Genomic DNA, 16,359 nt, shown 5'->3' on the forward strand with positions numbered 1-16,359 from the left:
AGGTTTTTTTAAACTCCACTAACTTGAATTTAGAAAATTTTAAACTCCATCAACTTGAATAATATCCCACTTAAATGATATTAATGTTACATGAACTGGGAGAGCTCTGGAATTTGTGGCTGTTTTTGCCAGGTTTTATAAGTGATAAAGTATGTACAGACCTCTTTCTCCCTTTCTTGTTATGGTCTCTTCCTAACTCCCAGCTGAAGGCAAGAAAAGATAAAGGGCTTTAGGGGATTTCTTCCTCAAACTTCTGATAACTTATTAACCTGAATGAACAGTATTGTTTCAAAAAAGAATATATATGTATATATGTGTGTGTATATATATATATATATATATATATATATATATATATATATATATATATATACATCTCTGTATGTATATAGATTTATTTTTAAGGCTTCTTTTATTCTTACAAATTAATTATGCAATTTGTCAGATGGTTGTATGAATAGTAGCAATAAAATGACAACAGATTTTAGTAAGAAATGTTTTTTGGCTATTTTCCACATAGCTATAACAGATTTCTGTAGGCTGGAGCACTAGAGCCATGGCAATTTGTTAAAGCTGGAAACTATTAGAAGGACTGTAGAGAGAAGGATTATATAAACCTCTTCAGGCTATAAATTTGCTTTTTGATTGCCCTTATAGATATTTTTATTCTATTGAATGAATTTCAGTGTATAGTAACTATGATAGTACTACCATAAAAAAAAATTTAAAAAGCATGGGTTTTTTACTTGTTCTTCATTATCTGGCTGTGGCTTTGGTTCAACAATTTTTTTTTCTTTTCCTGAGTCACCAAACAAGAAAAGGATTCTGTACCTTTATCCACTATAGAATAGTCTTTTTAAAATTTTTTGGTTGAAAATGTTTCATATATTCTCAATATTCCACAGCATCCTGTTTCATTCATTTTAGTGTCTCATATTCTTTACTATGCAATCATTAAGTAGTTTTATTTCTTTTTCTATTGAGATAATTTGTATGCTATAAAATTTACTCTTTTAAAGTATATAGTTCAGTAGTTATTAATATATTCACAAGATAGTAAAATTATTATTACTGTCTAATTCTAGAATGTTTTCATTACTGCAGAGAGAAACCCTGTTTCTGTACCTATTAGTAGTCATTTTCATTCCTCCTATCCTCAGCCCTGGCTACCACTAATTCTGTCTGTATGGACTTAACCTATTCTGGGATTTTCATATAAATGGATTAATAATATGTGGTCTTTTGTGTCTGACTCCTTTCCTGTGACTTTTTATGTATGAATATTATTCTATTATATGGTTATGCCACATTTTACCTGTTCATCAGTTGGGTTGGTCCCACTTTTTGACCAGTGTAAATATATTATTTTGAACATTCATTACAAGTTTTTTTGTGAGCATATATTTTCATTTCTCTTGGGTAAATACCTAGGGTGGAATTGATGGATTGTAGAGTAGTAATTCTATGCTTAATTTGTAAGAGACTATGAAACTGTTTTATAAAGTAGCTACACTTATCTTACATTCCCACCAGCAAGATTTAATGGTTTCAATTTTGTTATTATCTGTCTTTTTAAATTGAAGTTATCCTATAGGATATGAAGTAATACCTAATGGTTTTTATTTGCATTTCCCTAGTGACCAGTGATATTGAACATCTTTTAATGTGCTTATTGTTCATTTGCTCATCTTAAAAAAATGTCTGTTCTATTCTCTTACATATTTTTAATTAGTTTTTTAATTCATTACTAGGGAATCAAAAAACCCAGGCTCTTGAACATGCTTATCTGAGCTCTGCCCCACCCCAGTTTTTTTTCAATTATGAAAAGTATTTTATTGTCTTTCTATTTTTTATAGCAGGTATTTTAACATTATTATTACAGTAGGCCATTGATGTTCTTGATAAATATGCCCAAAATCATTGTATATTATATTTTAAAATACCACAATCACATGCAATTTCACCTATGAAAAGTAAACAAGAAAATCAGTCAAGAACCTTGTCAGTTATAGATGTTGAAGATTTTGCTAGGCTTAGGTAAGTTATGTTTATGCACAAGCCTCAGAGCGCAGTCCAAATGTATCTTAGCAAAATCATGTTTGCTTTAAATCATGGATGTTTAGAACTTCAATAGTTAATTGAAATTTTAAATATTAGATCCATGAATGTCAGTGATCTGCTGTAGACGTAATTGTTCTGTCCTTTTTTTTTTTTTTTTTTTTCCTGGTACCAGGGATTAATCTCAGGGACACTTGACCACTGAGCCACATCCCCAGCCCTATTTTGATTTTATTTAGAGACAGGGTCTCACTGAGTTCCTTAGGGGCCTCCCTATTGCTGAGGCTGGCTTTGGGCTCAGGATCCTCCTGCCTCAGCCTTCCAAGCTGCTGGGATTATAGGCATGTGCCACTGCACCTGACTGATGTAATTTTTCTTATGGTGATCCTCTACACATCAATTATAACAGTATTGTCCCAACTTTTTTTTTTTTTTCAGTATTGGGAATTGAACCCAGGGCCTCACACATGCTAGACAAGACAAGTGTTCTACCATGAAGTTCTGACCCTTTTATTTATTTATTTATTTATTTATTTGAGAGAGGGTCTTACTCAATTGTCCAGGCTGGCTTCAAACTTCTGTCTTGGCCTACCAAGATTATGGCCAATATGGCTGGCCACTATTGTCCAGCTTTAATGTAGGGTCTAGCAATAGCTTGTTGTAATATTTCACTGAAGATTTTTTATAGGCATACTATTGCCACATTCTTCTAAGTTTTATCTTTAAATTTAAAAGATTACTTAAAAAAATAAAATCACAAATTCAAGCCCAGCCTCAGCAACTTAGCAAGACCCTGTCTCAAATTAATAAATGAAAAGGACTGGGGATGTAGCTCAGCGGTAGAGCACCTCTGGATTTAATTACCAGTACCTAAGTAAATAAATACAAACAAATCACAGAATAGAAATTATAGAAACATACCCTCATATATACTCTCAATTTACTTTTGACAAAGGCATCAATGCAACTCAATGGAGGAGAGGAAACATTTCAACAGTTGGTGTCTAACTATGCATATCTATATTCTTTTTCTCAAATAATCTCATACACAGATTATTTGCTCAATGGAGGAGAGGAAACATTTCAACAGTTGGTGTCTAACTATGCATATCTATATTCTTTTTCTCAAATAATCTCATACACAGATTATTTGGGGATGGATCATTGATCTAAATGTAGAAACTAAAATTATACACAACCTTGGTATAGGCAAAGACTTCCTAAGTCAAGGTACTTAATTAAATTAAGAGGAAAAATATTATGACCTGGACTATATCAAAATTTAAAACTCTGCTTATCTTAAACAGTGTAAGACAATGAAAAGACAAACTAGGATATGGAAAAAAATATTTGTGATATGGTTGTCTGGCCAAGGACTCATAACCAGAATATGTAAATATAAAGAGACAATGTAAGAAATGAGCAAAAGCCTGAAACAGATTCTTCCAATAAACACATAGAGATGTGCTTAACATCATTAGTCACCAGAGAAATGCAAAGTACCACTTCAAACCTACCAGAATGGCTAAATCTAAGAAGACTAATAAAAAGTTGGTAAGAATGTGAGAGTACTTTCATATATTACTCCTAAGGACTACAAAATGATACAACCACATTGGAAAACTGTCTCTCCTCTTTTTTTTTTTTTTTTTGTACTAGGGATTGAACCCAAGGGTGCTTAACCACTGAGCCCCATTCTTAACCCTTTTTTATATTTTATTTAGAGATAGGGTCTTGCTAAATTGCTGAGGCTGACCTCAAACTTGCAATCCTCCTCTGTCAGTATCCCGAGTTGCTAGGATTACAGGTGTGCACCACCACGCACAGTAGAAAGCGAAGTTCTTGTCAACATATACTTCAAGCTGTGACCCAGCAATTCTACTCTAAGGTATATTCCTAATAGATATGAAAGCATATGTCCACAAAAAGACGTGGAGATGAATGTTCATAGCAGCTTTATTAACAGCAGCCACAAAGTGAAAACAACCCAAATGTCCATCAATAGGTAAATAAACAAATTGCAGTATAGTCAGTAGGATGCTATTCAGCAATTGAAAAAGAACTAGTGATATAAGCAAAATATGAATGAAACTCAAAAATAAAGTGCACAAATAAGTAGATACTGAATAATTCCATTGATATGAAGTTCAAGAAAAGGCAAATAGTAATCTGTGCTGATAATAATGAAAACAGTGTTTACCTCAAGTGATCAGAATGGGTAATTAACTGCAAATGAGAATTTTCTGGGGTGATAGGAATATTGTGTGTCTAAATTTGTTTATTACTTTTCTACATTTGTTGAAACTTATTAAAGTGCATTTGTGAGATCTTTGTGTTTTAAACTATAATAAAAAAGAATCCAACTCAGCATAGGAAGCACTACAAAAGTGTTGTGTCTTCTGATTAAATAAGATAATATATGTAAAGTTCTTAACATAGTGTCTGAGTATGAGGCAACAGTATTAATTACCATAGTCGTCATTCCTTTTGATCTTTACCAGTTTGCTTTTTCTCTGTGAATATTATTTTAGCATTTATAGTCTTAGAATGTGTAAGGTTTGAGGAGTTCTTTATTGTGTTGAGGTGAAGGTAAAGATAATGAAAAAGGAATTAAACTAAAATTAATTAACAGAATAATTTGTGCCTTATAGAAGTCCTTAGGGAAAAAGAAAAGTAGAAGATTAAAAAATAAAACAATAATGAAAACTTGTTTATTAAAAACTCTGTAATTTGAGTACATATTTAGGAATATATCTGTAGCTTTTTAACATTATTATTTCTTACTTTACAATAAAACTGTTTTTAGTGTTGTTTTGCCAAGAAAGACCATACCTTTTACCTTTTATAAGTGCCAGAGGGGTTTTAATAGGAACTAAAGTCCATTCTGGTTGATGAGGAATGGAAGCCTTTAGGATGTTAGGAGTCTTATACATGTATAGATGATAGTATCTCTTTAGCAGTGTGTTTGCCTTTCATTGGCTAAACTTCCTATATTAGTGGCATATATAAAAGATAAGAGGGAACCCTACTGAATTGAGATTCTGAGTGGCACAGCAAAAGTAAAAGAACAAGAAAAGTAGTGTTCAAATCTGGGACCAAAGCTTAGAGCACAGTAAGACCTTTGCCTTTCTATTATGTTGTATTGTGGCCTAAATAGAAGAGTTGAGATATGGAATGCTTATCTCTTGACATGTAGCTCTGTTGGATGATTGGAAGGGAGTTTTCCTATGATGAGTGCCCTTGATAACACTTCTTCCCTGTCTCTTCCATATGAGGTCATTTTCCCTTTACTCCTGAGGCTGTAGGTAGTATTATATTTTCCTTACTTTATTCACATAGCAATTTTGTTTGCTTTCTATCTGGGAACTATCTGTAGTCTCCCCCTAATACATATCCACACAAGACTCTTGCATTCAGCCTGCCTGTCCGATCTCATAGAATGTGCACTGAGAACACTAATTGCAGAGATAAATTGGTTCTTTGTGTGCATGACTGATCAAGAGCAAAGTACCTTAATTTCAGATGTCTTCAGAGAGATTTTTCTTTAACCTCTGCTTTTAAGAGGAAGATTATAAAGCATTATCATTACTTCAGGTCAGAATTATATTGCTTTTGGTCAAAAGCTGTTATAAGATTTACAAAGTAATAGAAAAAAGTAATCTAGAGATAAATTATAAAGATCAAAGCTGTTCAAAATTAAAGTGAATTTGAGTGTAAGCATAGGTATGGCTTTAGAGTCATAAAAGAAACCATCCATGCATGAGACCCTGAGTTCGATCCCTAGTACCACAAGGGAAAAAAGAAAAGAAAGAAAAGAAAACATCTGATCATATAGCACTGTGTCTTTTTAGTTATAGCTTCCAGAGTAGCCTTAATCTTTGTGTTTTTAGTAAAAAGCAAGGAACTAAGATAATTATTTGAATAAAGTATATACAACACTAGTTTTGTCCCAAGCATTTTCTGATTTATTATAGATATAACAATTGAGTCATTCAGAGGCAGCATGGAGGATCCTGAAGCATATATTAGAAACTAGCTTTGGTTCATGTCTTCAGCTATACTTACTAATAATTTCCAAATTGTATCTTTTAACTCTGGCTTCCCTCTTCATCTACAGACTTGTGTTTCTATCTGGTTGTGGAAATCCTTACTGACATGTGTACTTCAGACATTTTAATGTATTTCAAACTGAATTTTTTAATTTATTTTTAAGTATTTTCTCCAAACTGTCTCTCCTTCCTTATTTCTGAATTTTTGATTTATAACTTTATTGTCCTCTTCTCTTCATTAACCTTTATTTCTGCCCTTTCCAAATTTCCAATTTATATTATAACTTTTGCAAATGTTTTTCATTATCTAGTTATCCCTACATTTGGTGACCATTGTTCACTTTTACAACCTATGCTTTTCTTTTTCTTTTGTGATACTGGGCATTGAACCCAGGGCCTTGTGCATGCTAGGCAAGTGTTCTACCACTGAGCTATATCCCCAGCCCATTCACTACTTATACTTAAAAATGGTTTCCTTTTTTTTTTTTTATGATAAAAGTAGTGGATGGTTTTGGGAAAAAAAATTCACTTTCAGGTGTTTGTAATGTAAAAAATCCCCAGTCATCTAATTCCCAATTTTACTTAGTTTTCGGTGGACTCAGCATCTTTTTATTTTATTTTTATGTGGTGCTGAGGATCGAACCCGGGTCCTGCCCATGCTAGGTGAGCGCTCTACCCCTGAGCCACAATGCCAGCCCCCTAATTCTCAATTTTAATTCTCTGAAGTAACCTCTGTGTGTTTGTTGTATATATTGCCAGACATTTTCTATGCATATGTAAGCACCACAGATATAGAAATCACCTTGGACTTTATCGTCTCTGTGTGAGCTATTAAGGCAGATTTCTCAGTGGTCTCCCTGCCATCAGCCCCTCTCCACTCAGGCTGTCACCAGAGTTGTCTACCTACTAAATCTTACCTGGTTTAAAGGCCTTACTTATTTCCTGTTACCTACAGGATAAGAACCAATGCCTTAGTACTATGCATATAGGAGCCCTTCACAGTCTGGGTCTCCAGCCTTACTCCTTGTCATTTCTGCCTTCTTATCTCCAGTGTCACTGTTCATAATAATCTTTCATGTCTCATCATATCCTACTACCATTGTATATATGCCTAGTCTTTTATCTACTTGGCAAGTTCCTACTCATTGCCCAAGCCCTTGCCCATTGTTGTCTCCTTTTTAAGAGAGTCTGTCCCAATTTTCTCAAGTAGAGATAATGGTACTTTCCTCTGTTCGTTCAATCATATGTTTTGTTTCTTTGTTTTTGGTCTCATTTATATTTCTCTCCCTATTCCCTGTGAATAAGAGCAGAGCTCTTATTCATTTTATGTTCAGTACTCCACCTAGCATATGACAAGCACTCAATAAATATTGGTAAATAGACATGTCTGTAGCTTGAAAGACTAAGTTAAATTCAGAGTGCAAAACTATGCCCATCATTTCTTGAACTTTTTAAACCATTTTTTTAAAACGTTTTACAAATTTTGGTTAATGATACTGTTTTTAACCTTTTAAGGATGGTAGTGAATTCCAGTATGATCTTATTTCTTACATTATAAAATAATTCACATTTATTTATTTTTTTTATTTTGCAATTCTGGTATTAAACCCAGGGAACATTTACCACTGAGCCCTCTTTTTATTTTTTTATTTTGAGACAGGGTCTTACCAAGTTGCCTAGGCTGGCCTCAAACTTGAGATCCTTCTGCCTCAGCCTCACAAGTAAGCTGGGATTATAGACTTGCCATCATGCCCAGTTTAATTCCATTTCTAATGGACTACTCTATAATAATTTTAACTGTTAGATTTATATAGATACAGATTATAAAATGTATGAAGTAAAAAATGATTCATAACAGTTTGATCCTACTTTGGGAGAAAAATGGAGTCAGTTATTATAGTGGGGGTTGGAGGTTTTTTGTTTTTGTTTGGTTTTAATTTGTGCAGAGAGTTAGAAAATATCTTTAAGTAAAAACTGAAATATGAATTTTAAAATATTTTAGCTGTGTATATCAGGTCAGCTCAGTTCATTATTTTGGTGCTTGCTTTGGGTACTGTAATATTCTAGATGCTGTAGTAGAATATGAAAGATGGTTTTTATTGTGCAGCAACTTACAGCATATGTAGCAGAAATTCCAGAATATCACTTTATGAAGGTGATCAAATAAATATAAAACTATAACTTATTTTAAATGCTCGTATGTGTGTTCACATGCTTGCACTGGAGATTGAACCTAGGGCCTTATGCATGCTTAGCACACACTTTACCATAAACTTGCCCTGAGCTCTTTAGATACATTTTTCATAAATTGAAATATTTCTCTTATATTTTGGGAACCAAATTTTATTTCAGTGTCAATTGAAAAATTGCTTTGCTTTAAAGTCAAATTGAAAAGCACATTTGCTGATATAAAAAATAAGATAGTATAAAAAATAATTAAATAGCAAAATATTTAAAAATATAAAATCCTGAATTATAATTTCCTAATGGATGTCTTATGTTGTTCATTTTTATCTGAATTGACACGTAAGATTATTTAGCAGTGAAAATATAGGTATATAGTTATTCAAAAAGTGTTTTCTTGATAAATCAAATTGATAGTTTCTGAAACGCATGTTTTACTGAATCATTGTTAACTGAATAACTTTGGTTACATTTGCTAAGTGGTTATCAGTATGCTAAATTGGGGTTTTAAACTAAACTGTTGGGTTCTAAAACTCTCTAAAAAATGATTTGGAATTTTTTCTTCTCTATAAAATAAAGCAGAATTTCAGTCAAAAGTACCTGGTTTAAGAAATAAACAGTTTTCTTCTGAAAATGAGATACTCTTTTTATGATGGTGAAGGCACTGATTACCACATTTTCTTTGCATCTTACTGAAGAAGCTCTTAGTGCACTTGCAAAGAGCGTAAGGAGTCATGTCAGAGGTCAGCTATTTGAGTCCATTTTCCCACAGCTGCCTGGTGTGAGTGATCTTTTACTGTGTTTCAAAAAAATGGGCAAGGATTAGAGAGGATTAGAAAGAATATTACCCTCTTGAATATAGGCCCAAGGCACTAAGGGGAAAAAACCCAACCAGGCAGCAAATGGGCTTTGCTTGACCAGGACACAACCTCTGCTGCATTCCTTTAAGAAACTGAATGGGAAATGTTAAGTCCCCAAACTGGATTAGTAAATAATCTCATAGTTTGTGACATCTGCTAAAATAAATCGATGAGCAGACTGCATTCTTACACTTTGAGGACAGAGCCATAGAGAGACATCAAGAGTAAAAGTAATTAAAGATGGGCATTAGCTCAGTAATAATTGGAGAGGCACATTTCATAAAGAAGAAATTATTTCAGATGTATCAATATGATGAGTACCTATGTATTAATAACCTAAGGTTTAAATTTGAAACCGCTATAACCTTTTGATTTTAAAATTCTCCCTGGCATTTTATTGCTTATAAGCAGTCTTTAAGTGTTTTACAAGTTCAGCTCTTTAATTTATAGTTACCGCAGTTTATATTAACAGCCTGGGATACTTTAACTTGAAATGTGAGACTATCTCTTCTGAGACATATCTGGAATGTTTCTCTTTTTATATTTTACAAAAGAAGTTAATATGGTTTGGACCTTATGACTCATAATTAACATCCAGTTGTTTAGGACTAAAGAGGTTGTTTCAGACTGGTTATAGAAGGGAAGTGCATTCTGGCCTCCGTCTTTGGAGGAAGTATTTAACTAACTAAACATTTTTTAAAAAGGTTTTGTTTTAAGTTGAGCACTTAATAGTAAAGATAACGTACAAGTGGTTAATTTTGTATCTTTTTTCCTAAAAGTATTATACATGATTTGTGATAACTGTGATTATATTGTTTTGTTATGGATTAAAATATTAGGATGAGTATTTTTCTGAAGCATTTGAGAGAGAATTCAGTTTCATATATGAAGAAGAATTGATAGACTGTAACAGGAATATTCACCAATACCTTCAATGCATCTTGCGCTATGCTTTTCTGGTTCAGTGCCTGTTTTCAAGAAGAGCCTGTGCTTTGAATATGTCCTTTGGTTCTTCTCTTCACTCCCTACTTCCAGTCTGCTTATCGAGTTTCTATCCATCTTTAAATATTAGCTCAAATCCCATAGAGTGGTTTATCTCTAGACTCTAAATCATAATATCTCCTAAACATAGAGTTATCATGCACGCAGCACTCCTGTTCCAAGGTAATTCCTTAAAAAAATGAAAACATTGTTCACAACAAAACTTGTACACAAATATTTTTTTAAATATTTATTTTTTAGTTTTAGATGGACACAACATCTTTATTTTATTTTTATGTGGTGCTGAGGATCGAACTCAGTGCCTCACGCATGCCAGGTGAGCGCGCTACCACTTGAGCCACATTCCGAACTCCACAAATATTTTTAACAGTCTTATTCCAAATAGTAAAAAGGTAAAAACAACCAAATATCTGTCTATTGATGAATTAAAAATACACACACACACACACAAGAATATTATTTAACCATAAAAAAGAATGAAGTACCAATGTGTGCTATGACCTGGATATACCTTGAAAATATGCTAAATGAAAGAAAATAGCCACAGAGGACCACATATGATAAGATTCCATTTGTATGAAATGTCAAGAACAGGCAAATTTATAGAAACACAGAATAGGCTAGTGCTTGCTTAAGGGTGTTAGGCAAATGAGGAAGTAGAGAATGATAAAAAGGTACAGTGTTACCTTTTGAAATATGTGCAATGGTTGCACATATTTGTGAATATAATAAAAAACGTTGAATTGTACACTTTGGGTAAACTCTAAGGTGAATTTGTATCTCAATAAAGCTGTTTTAAAAAAAATGAAAACAAAAACCAATTTCTTATCCTTGTGGCCATGTACATTGTTTGTACCTCTAGTAAGACCCTTGACATAGTTTGGTTATACTTATTTACTTAAGAAATCTTCCCATTATAATATGAAGCTCCAGAGAACAGGTAGGGTTTTTTTTTTATTGTTTTTTTTTTTTTTTGGTATTCCCTAATAAGCACAGTGTTTGCATTCAATAAGTATTAATTTAATTGCATTTTTTCCACAATTGTTTTTTTACCCATAAAATGGGAATAAAAGAAAAAAAGAATTGAATGTTGTCACAAAGTATTATTTCAAAACTGTATTTGATAATTTCACATTTAAAAATATTCTCACATTATTTACTGAGCTTGAGTCTTCATTTTGTATTTAGCAAGGTCACATAAGCCATGTATTGCCTTATTTTTACCTATAGGAACATTCTGATTTTTAGAATTTGCATATATAAGCAGTTTATACACAAGTTTCTGTAGGACCTTCATGTCATTTCATGAAGATTAATGTGTTTTTAATGAATTTGCTTTATAACATTTTGAATATGTTTTTGTGGGTGTTTGAATTTAACAGAGTTTAACATTTCTTTTTCTGTTGTTTGTTTATGTGCATATTATTCTTGCAGTATTTACTAGAGATGAAAAGTTTAATTTTACCTCCAGAACACATTTTGAAGCGAGGTGATAGTGAAGCAATTGCCTATGCTTTCTTTCATCTTCAGCACTGGAAACGAATAGAAGGTGCTCTTAATCTGTTGCAATGTACATGGGAAGGCAGTAAGTATTTTTTTCCCAAACGTAATACTAATCTCTGACTATTCATTGTATTCATGGGCAGACTTTTCAAATGAGATTGTCTGTGTTTCTGTAAGGATTTGTTGTTAACTTTGATTTCAAAGTGAGCTCAGCGGCATTATGTTTGGTTTATTGTAGAAGAAATAGTGTATTTATATTAATGCCCCATTTAAGAAAAGCAGATTGAGAAACTGTTGATATTTTGCCATTTGTTCATTTAAGTTAAATGTAAAGAAAGAAAATGAAAATGTATGCCCCTTTGGTTATAAGTTTTTTAATGTGGTCGTGCTATTGTACTAATCAAGGATATTATGCTAAGAGAAATGAGGCAGACACTCAAATGTTGTGTAATTCCACTCAAACAAGGCAGATACCTAGTGCGTTGGTTGCCAGAAGGTTGGGAAAAGGTGAGAATGGGAATTATTATGTAATGTATACTGAATTTCATTTTGGAAAGATGGAGGAGTTCTGGAGATAGATGGTGATGATGGTTGCACAACAATGTGAATATATATAATGCCACTGAACTAGACACATAAGTGGTTAAAATGGTAAATTTTGCATTACATGTATTTTACCATGTTAAAAAATGAGAATAGAGTTAATAGTAGTCATGAGGAAAATAGTTTTACATCTAAAAACAAAACAAAAGTCAGGCATGGTGGTGCACACCTGTAATCCCAACGGCTTGCGAGGCTGAGGTAGGAGGATCATGAGTTCAAAGCCAGCCTCAACAAAAACAAGTTGCTAAGTAACTCAGTGAGGCCCTGTCTCTAAACAGAAATACAAAATAGGGCCAGGGATGTGTCTCAGTGGTTGAGTATCCTCAGTTCAATTCCCGCTACCCCCCCAAAAAAAACAAAACCAGTTCAATTTTTAAAATATTAGAACAGGGCAGAGGGGGTAGCTCAGTGGTAAAGCACGTGTTTAGCATGCATGGGGACTTGAGTTCAATCTCCAGCACCACAAAACAAAAGAAAAATATAGAATACACTTAGTACATGTGAGGCTTTGGGTTTAACCCCCAGTATCTCCTCCAAAAACCAACCAACCAACCAAACAAAAGTAAAACAATCACAAAGGGCACCATGTATCCTTGAACCAAGAAAATTTAGGAACCTCTGTATTAACCATTTGCTAACAGTTGTATTCTGTGCTTGACATTGACAATAATAAGATTAATAAACTGAGTTTATGAGCTGGACATGGTGGCAACTCAGGAGGCTGAGGCAGGAGCATCACAAATTAAAGTCCAACCTGGGCAATTTAGCAAGACCATGTCTTCAGATTTTTTCAAAAAGGGTAGAAGATGTAACTCAGTGGTAGAATGTCCCTGGATTCAATCCCTAATACTGAAATAAAATGAAACAAAACAACAAAACCCTGAGATTATGCACTTGAGTTGCTGAATGCTTTTTTTTTTTAATGTTTTTGAGTAATTAGACTTTGTCAGTGATCTATAAGGCCCTCAAAACCAGGTGCTCTATCTCATTCATCTTACATGTATTTTTAGTGCCTGTCCATCTGCTTGAACCATAAGGAATTTCCAATAACAATATGATTATTTTCAATAAATATATGATTTATACTGTATTTCATGTATCTTCTTTTTTTTTTTTTTTTTTTTTTTGATGGTGTTGGAGATCAAACCCAGGGCCTTATGCATACAAGGCAAGCACTATACCAACTGAGCTATATCCCTAGCCCCATTTTATGTATCTTAATGAATGATTTCCTCAAATGATAACTGATTTGCTGAATAAGTTTGGGCAAATAACTACTTTGTAGCAAACAAAATCTGTATTTTTGACAAACGTTTTTAGAACTAACCACTAAAGAAAAAAAAAACTTTATCATGATTTTGATGACTATTTAGTGGAATAGATCAATAAGGATTTCTTGATAATTCTGCAAGAGTTGGTGTTGATCTAAATTAAGGGTGGACAAACTTTTTCTGTAAAGGACCAAGAATAATTATTTCAGACCTTCCAGGCCTTCTAGTCTTTGTACATCTACTCAAGTCTTGTAGCACAGAAACAACCCATGAATAGCATGTCTATGTTCCAATAAAATTTTATTTACACAAATAGTGTAGAGCCAGATACACTGTTGGGCACCTGTAATCCCAGCTACTTGGGAAGCTTAGGGAGAAGAATTACAAGTTTGAGGGCAGCCTGGGTAACTTAGCAAGATCCTGTCTTAAAAAAGGCAAAAAAAAAAAAAAAAAAGGCAAAAAATCAAGCAAACAGTTTGGGTTGGAGGTGTGCTTAGTGGTAGATTTCTCACTTAGCATGAACCATGTCCTGGGATTGATCCCTAACAAAACAAAATATAACAAAAAGTTATTTAGCCAAAGGGGTGCACTTTGCTGATCCCTGAACTAGATTAAGGTTCACATGGTGAATCTCACATGTGAATTTAGATCTCCTTTAGATTGCCAATAGTTAGGACCACAACAATTATAAACATTATAGTTTTATGAAGGTTCCTGTTAGGAGCAGAATTTATACTTGTGGAGTTAAGTCCATGATTGTAGTGAAGAGACTGAGATGAAGAAGGCTTCAGCCAGTACCTTTAATTTTACTCTAGGCGGTCCACACACTTACAGTTCTCTACTTTAAAGTCTTGCCTATTCTTTTTCTGTTTCATTCTTTTGCTTTTGTGTGTGCCATCTAAAATCTTGCTCTAAGAAAGAAAATATTATATAAAGACTTTTAAAAGTATATTTCCAAGATAAGTTTTTTATTTATAGCATACATTAGATGGTAAATAAGACAGAATTGAATGTCAACATATGTATTTTTTTTCAGCTTTTAGAATGATTCCATACCCATTAGAGAAAGGACATCTATTTTACCCTTATCCTAGCTGCACAGAGACTGCTGATAGAGAGCTCTTACCTAGTAAGTAAATATTTTAGTTTTATTAAGCTTATAATTGTTTAGATAACTTTTAGGTTGTTTTCTCCATTAGTTACCTTTTCATCACTGCAACAAAATACCGGACATAGGCTACTTGTGGAAAAAAAGAGATTTATTTAGCTCACAGTTTTGGGATTTGAAATGGCATTGTGTAGGCTCTGTGGTTGCAGTGGCAGCATCATGTCAGAAAGCAGATAACATTGGCAGGAACATGTGCAGAAACATCAAGTGATTCATCTTGAATTAGAAGCAGAGAGAGACTGGCTTCCCACAATCCCTCAAAGGGCATGCCACCAATGATCCAAGGACCTCCTACCAAGCCCTACCTTTTGAAAACTGTATCTCCCAATACTGGCTATCCTAGGGACCAAGTTCCCAGCACATGAAACTCAGGGGGAGGAGATACAAACTACAATCAAACCACAGCATTTCCTAAGTATTGTCCATTTTAAAAGTCCTTTTTGTTTATATTTGGAACACTGTTTAAATAGTTTTATAACCACTTATAGGACTAATTTCATAATTCAATTGATGTCCAAATATTTATTGTTCAAAATTCTGTGCTAGATGCAATTAAGGACACAAAAAGTAAAGATAAAAACAGTCTTCTTACTTGTGTTTTGTAAAGAAATAATACTAACCCTTCACAAACTCATGTCAGAAAGCAGATAGCAAGGAGTGAACATTCCTTAACACATTTGGTGAGATCCTGATACCAAAACCAGACAAAGACATAATAAGAAAAGAAAACTGAGACCTGGCATGGTGGTACTTGCCTGTAATCCCAGCTAATTGGGAAACTGAGGCAAAATGATTGCAAAAGGCCAGCCTCAGCATTTTAGTGAGACCCCATCTTTAAATAAAATAAAATGGATTAGAGCTAGAGATGTAACTCAAAGGAAAAGTGCTTGCCAAGCATACATGAGGCTCTAGGTTCAATCCCCAGTACCACAAAAAAGAAAGAAAAAACTATAACAATAAGTCTTATGAATATGGGCACAGACATCTTCAACAAAGTATTAGCAAACTGACTTCAGCAACATAAGAGGAGGATTATATATCATGACCAAGTGGGATTTACCTCACAAGTGCACAGTTGGTTTAACATCTGAAAACGTGACAACACTGTGTTAATAAATGACAATAGATGCAGAAAAATATTCACAAAATCAAACACCCTTTCATGATAAAAACTTTCAAACTACAAATAGAAAGGAACTTTCTCAACTTGATAAAGGGTGTCCACAAAAAACAATTAAATCATACTTAATGCTTTCCCCTTAAGATCAGGAGTAAGCCAAGATACCAGTTCTTACCTTCTGTCAAATATTGAACTAGAGGTCATAGCCAGTGTAATCAGCCACGGGAAAAAAAAGTCATTTATATTGACAAAGAAGTAGTAAACCGCTTTTATTCACAGATGACATGATATGATCTGCTATGTAACATATCCTAAGAAATTCATAAAAATATTATTAGAACAAATAAATGAGTTCAGCAATGTTGTAGTCTATAAGACCAACATTCAAATATTGGGTTTAGGAGTATAGCTCAGTGTTAGAATGCTTGCCTAATAAGCATTAGCCCTAGGTTTGATTCCTAGCGGAAAAAAATTGATTTTATATCTATATACTAGCAATAAAAATCACAAAAGTGAAATTTAGAAAATAATTCTAATCTCA

At 33.4% G+C, this 16,359-nt stretch overlaps 1 protein-coding gene across 14 annotated transcripts in view; it reads left to right on the forward strand.

Annotated features, from left to right (window-relative positions):
- St7l (suppression of tumorigenicity 7 like) overlaps positions 1–16,359 on the forward strand; it is a 156,055-nt gene that overhangs the window by 48,428 nt on the left and 91,268 nt on the right. For 13 of the 14 annotated variants that reach the window (XM_076863013.1, XM_076863004.1, XM_076863008.1 and 10 more), the window contains 2 exons: positions 11,588–11,738; positions 14,567–14,659. In XM_076863013.1, the coding sequence (XP_076719128.1) occupies positions 11,588–11,738; positions 14,567–14,659 (244 nt within the window). The remainder of the gene's footprint in view (positions 1–11,587; positions 11,739–14,566; positions 14,660–16,359) is intronic. The other variant, XM_076863001.1, reaches the window with a different exon arrangement.

Source organism: Callospermophilus lateralis, chromosome 7, assembly GCF_048772815.1.
Source record: "Callospermophilus lateralis isolate mCalLat2 chromosome 7, mCalLat2.hap1, whole genome shotgun sequence".
Taxonomy (NCBI): domain Eukaryota; kingdom Metazoa; phylum Chordata; class Mammalia; order Rodentia; family Sciuridae; genus Callospermophilus; species Callospermophilus lateralis.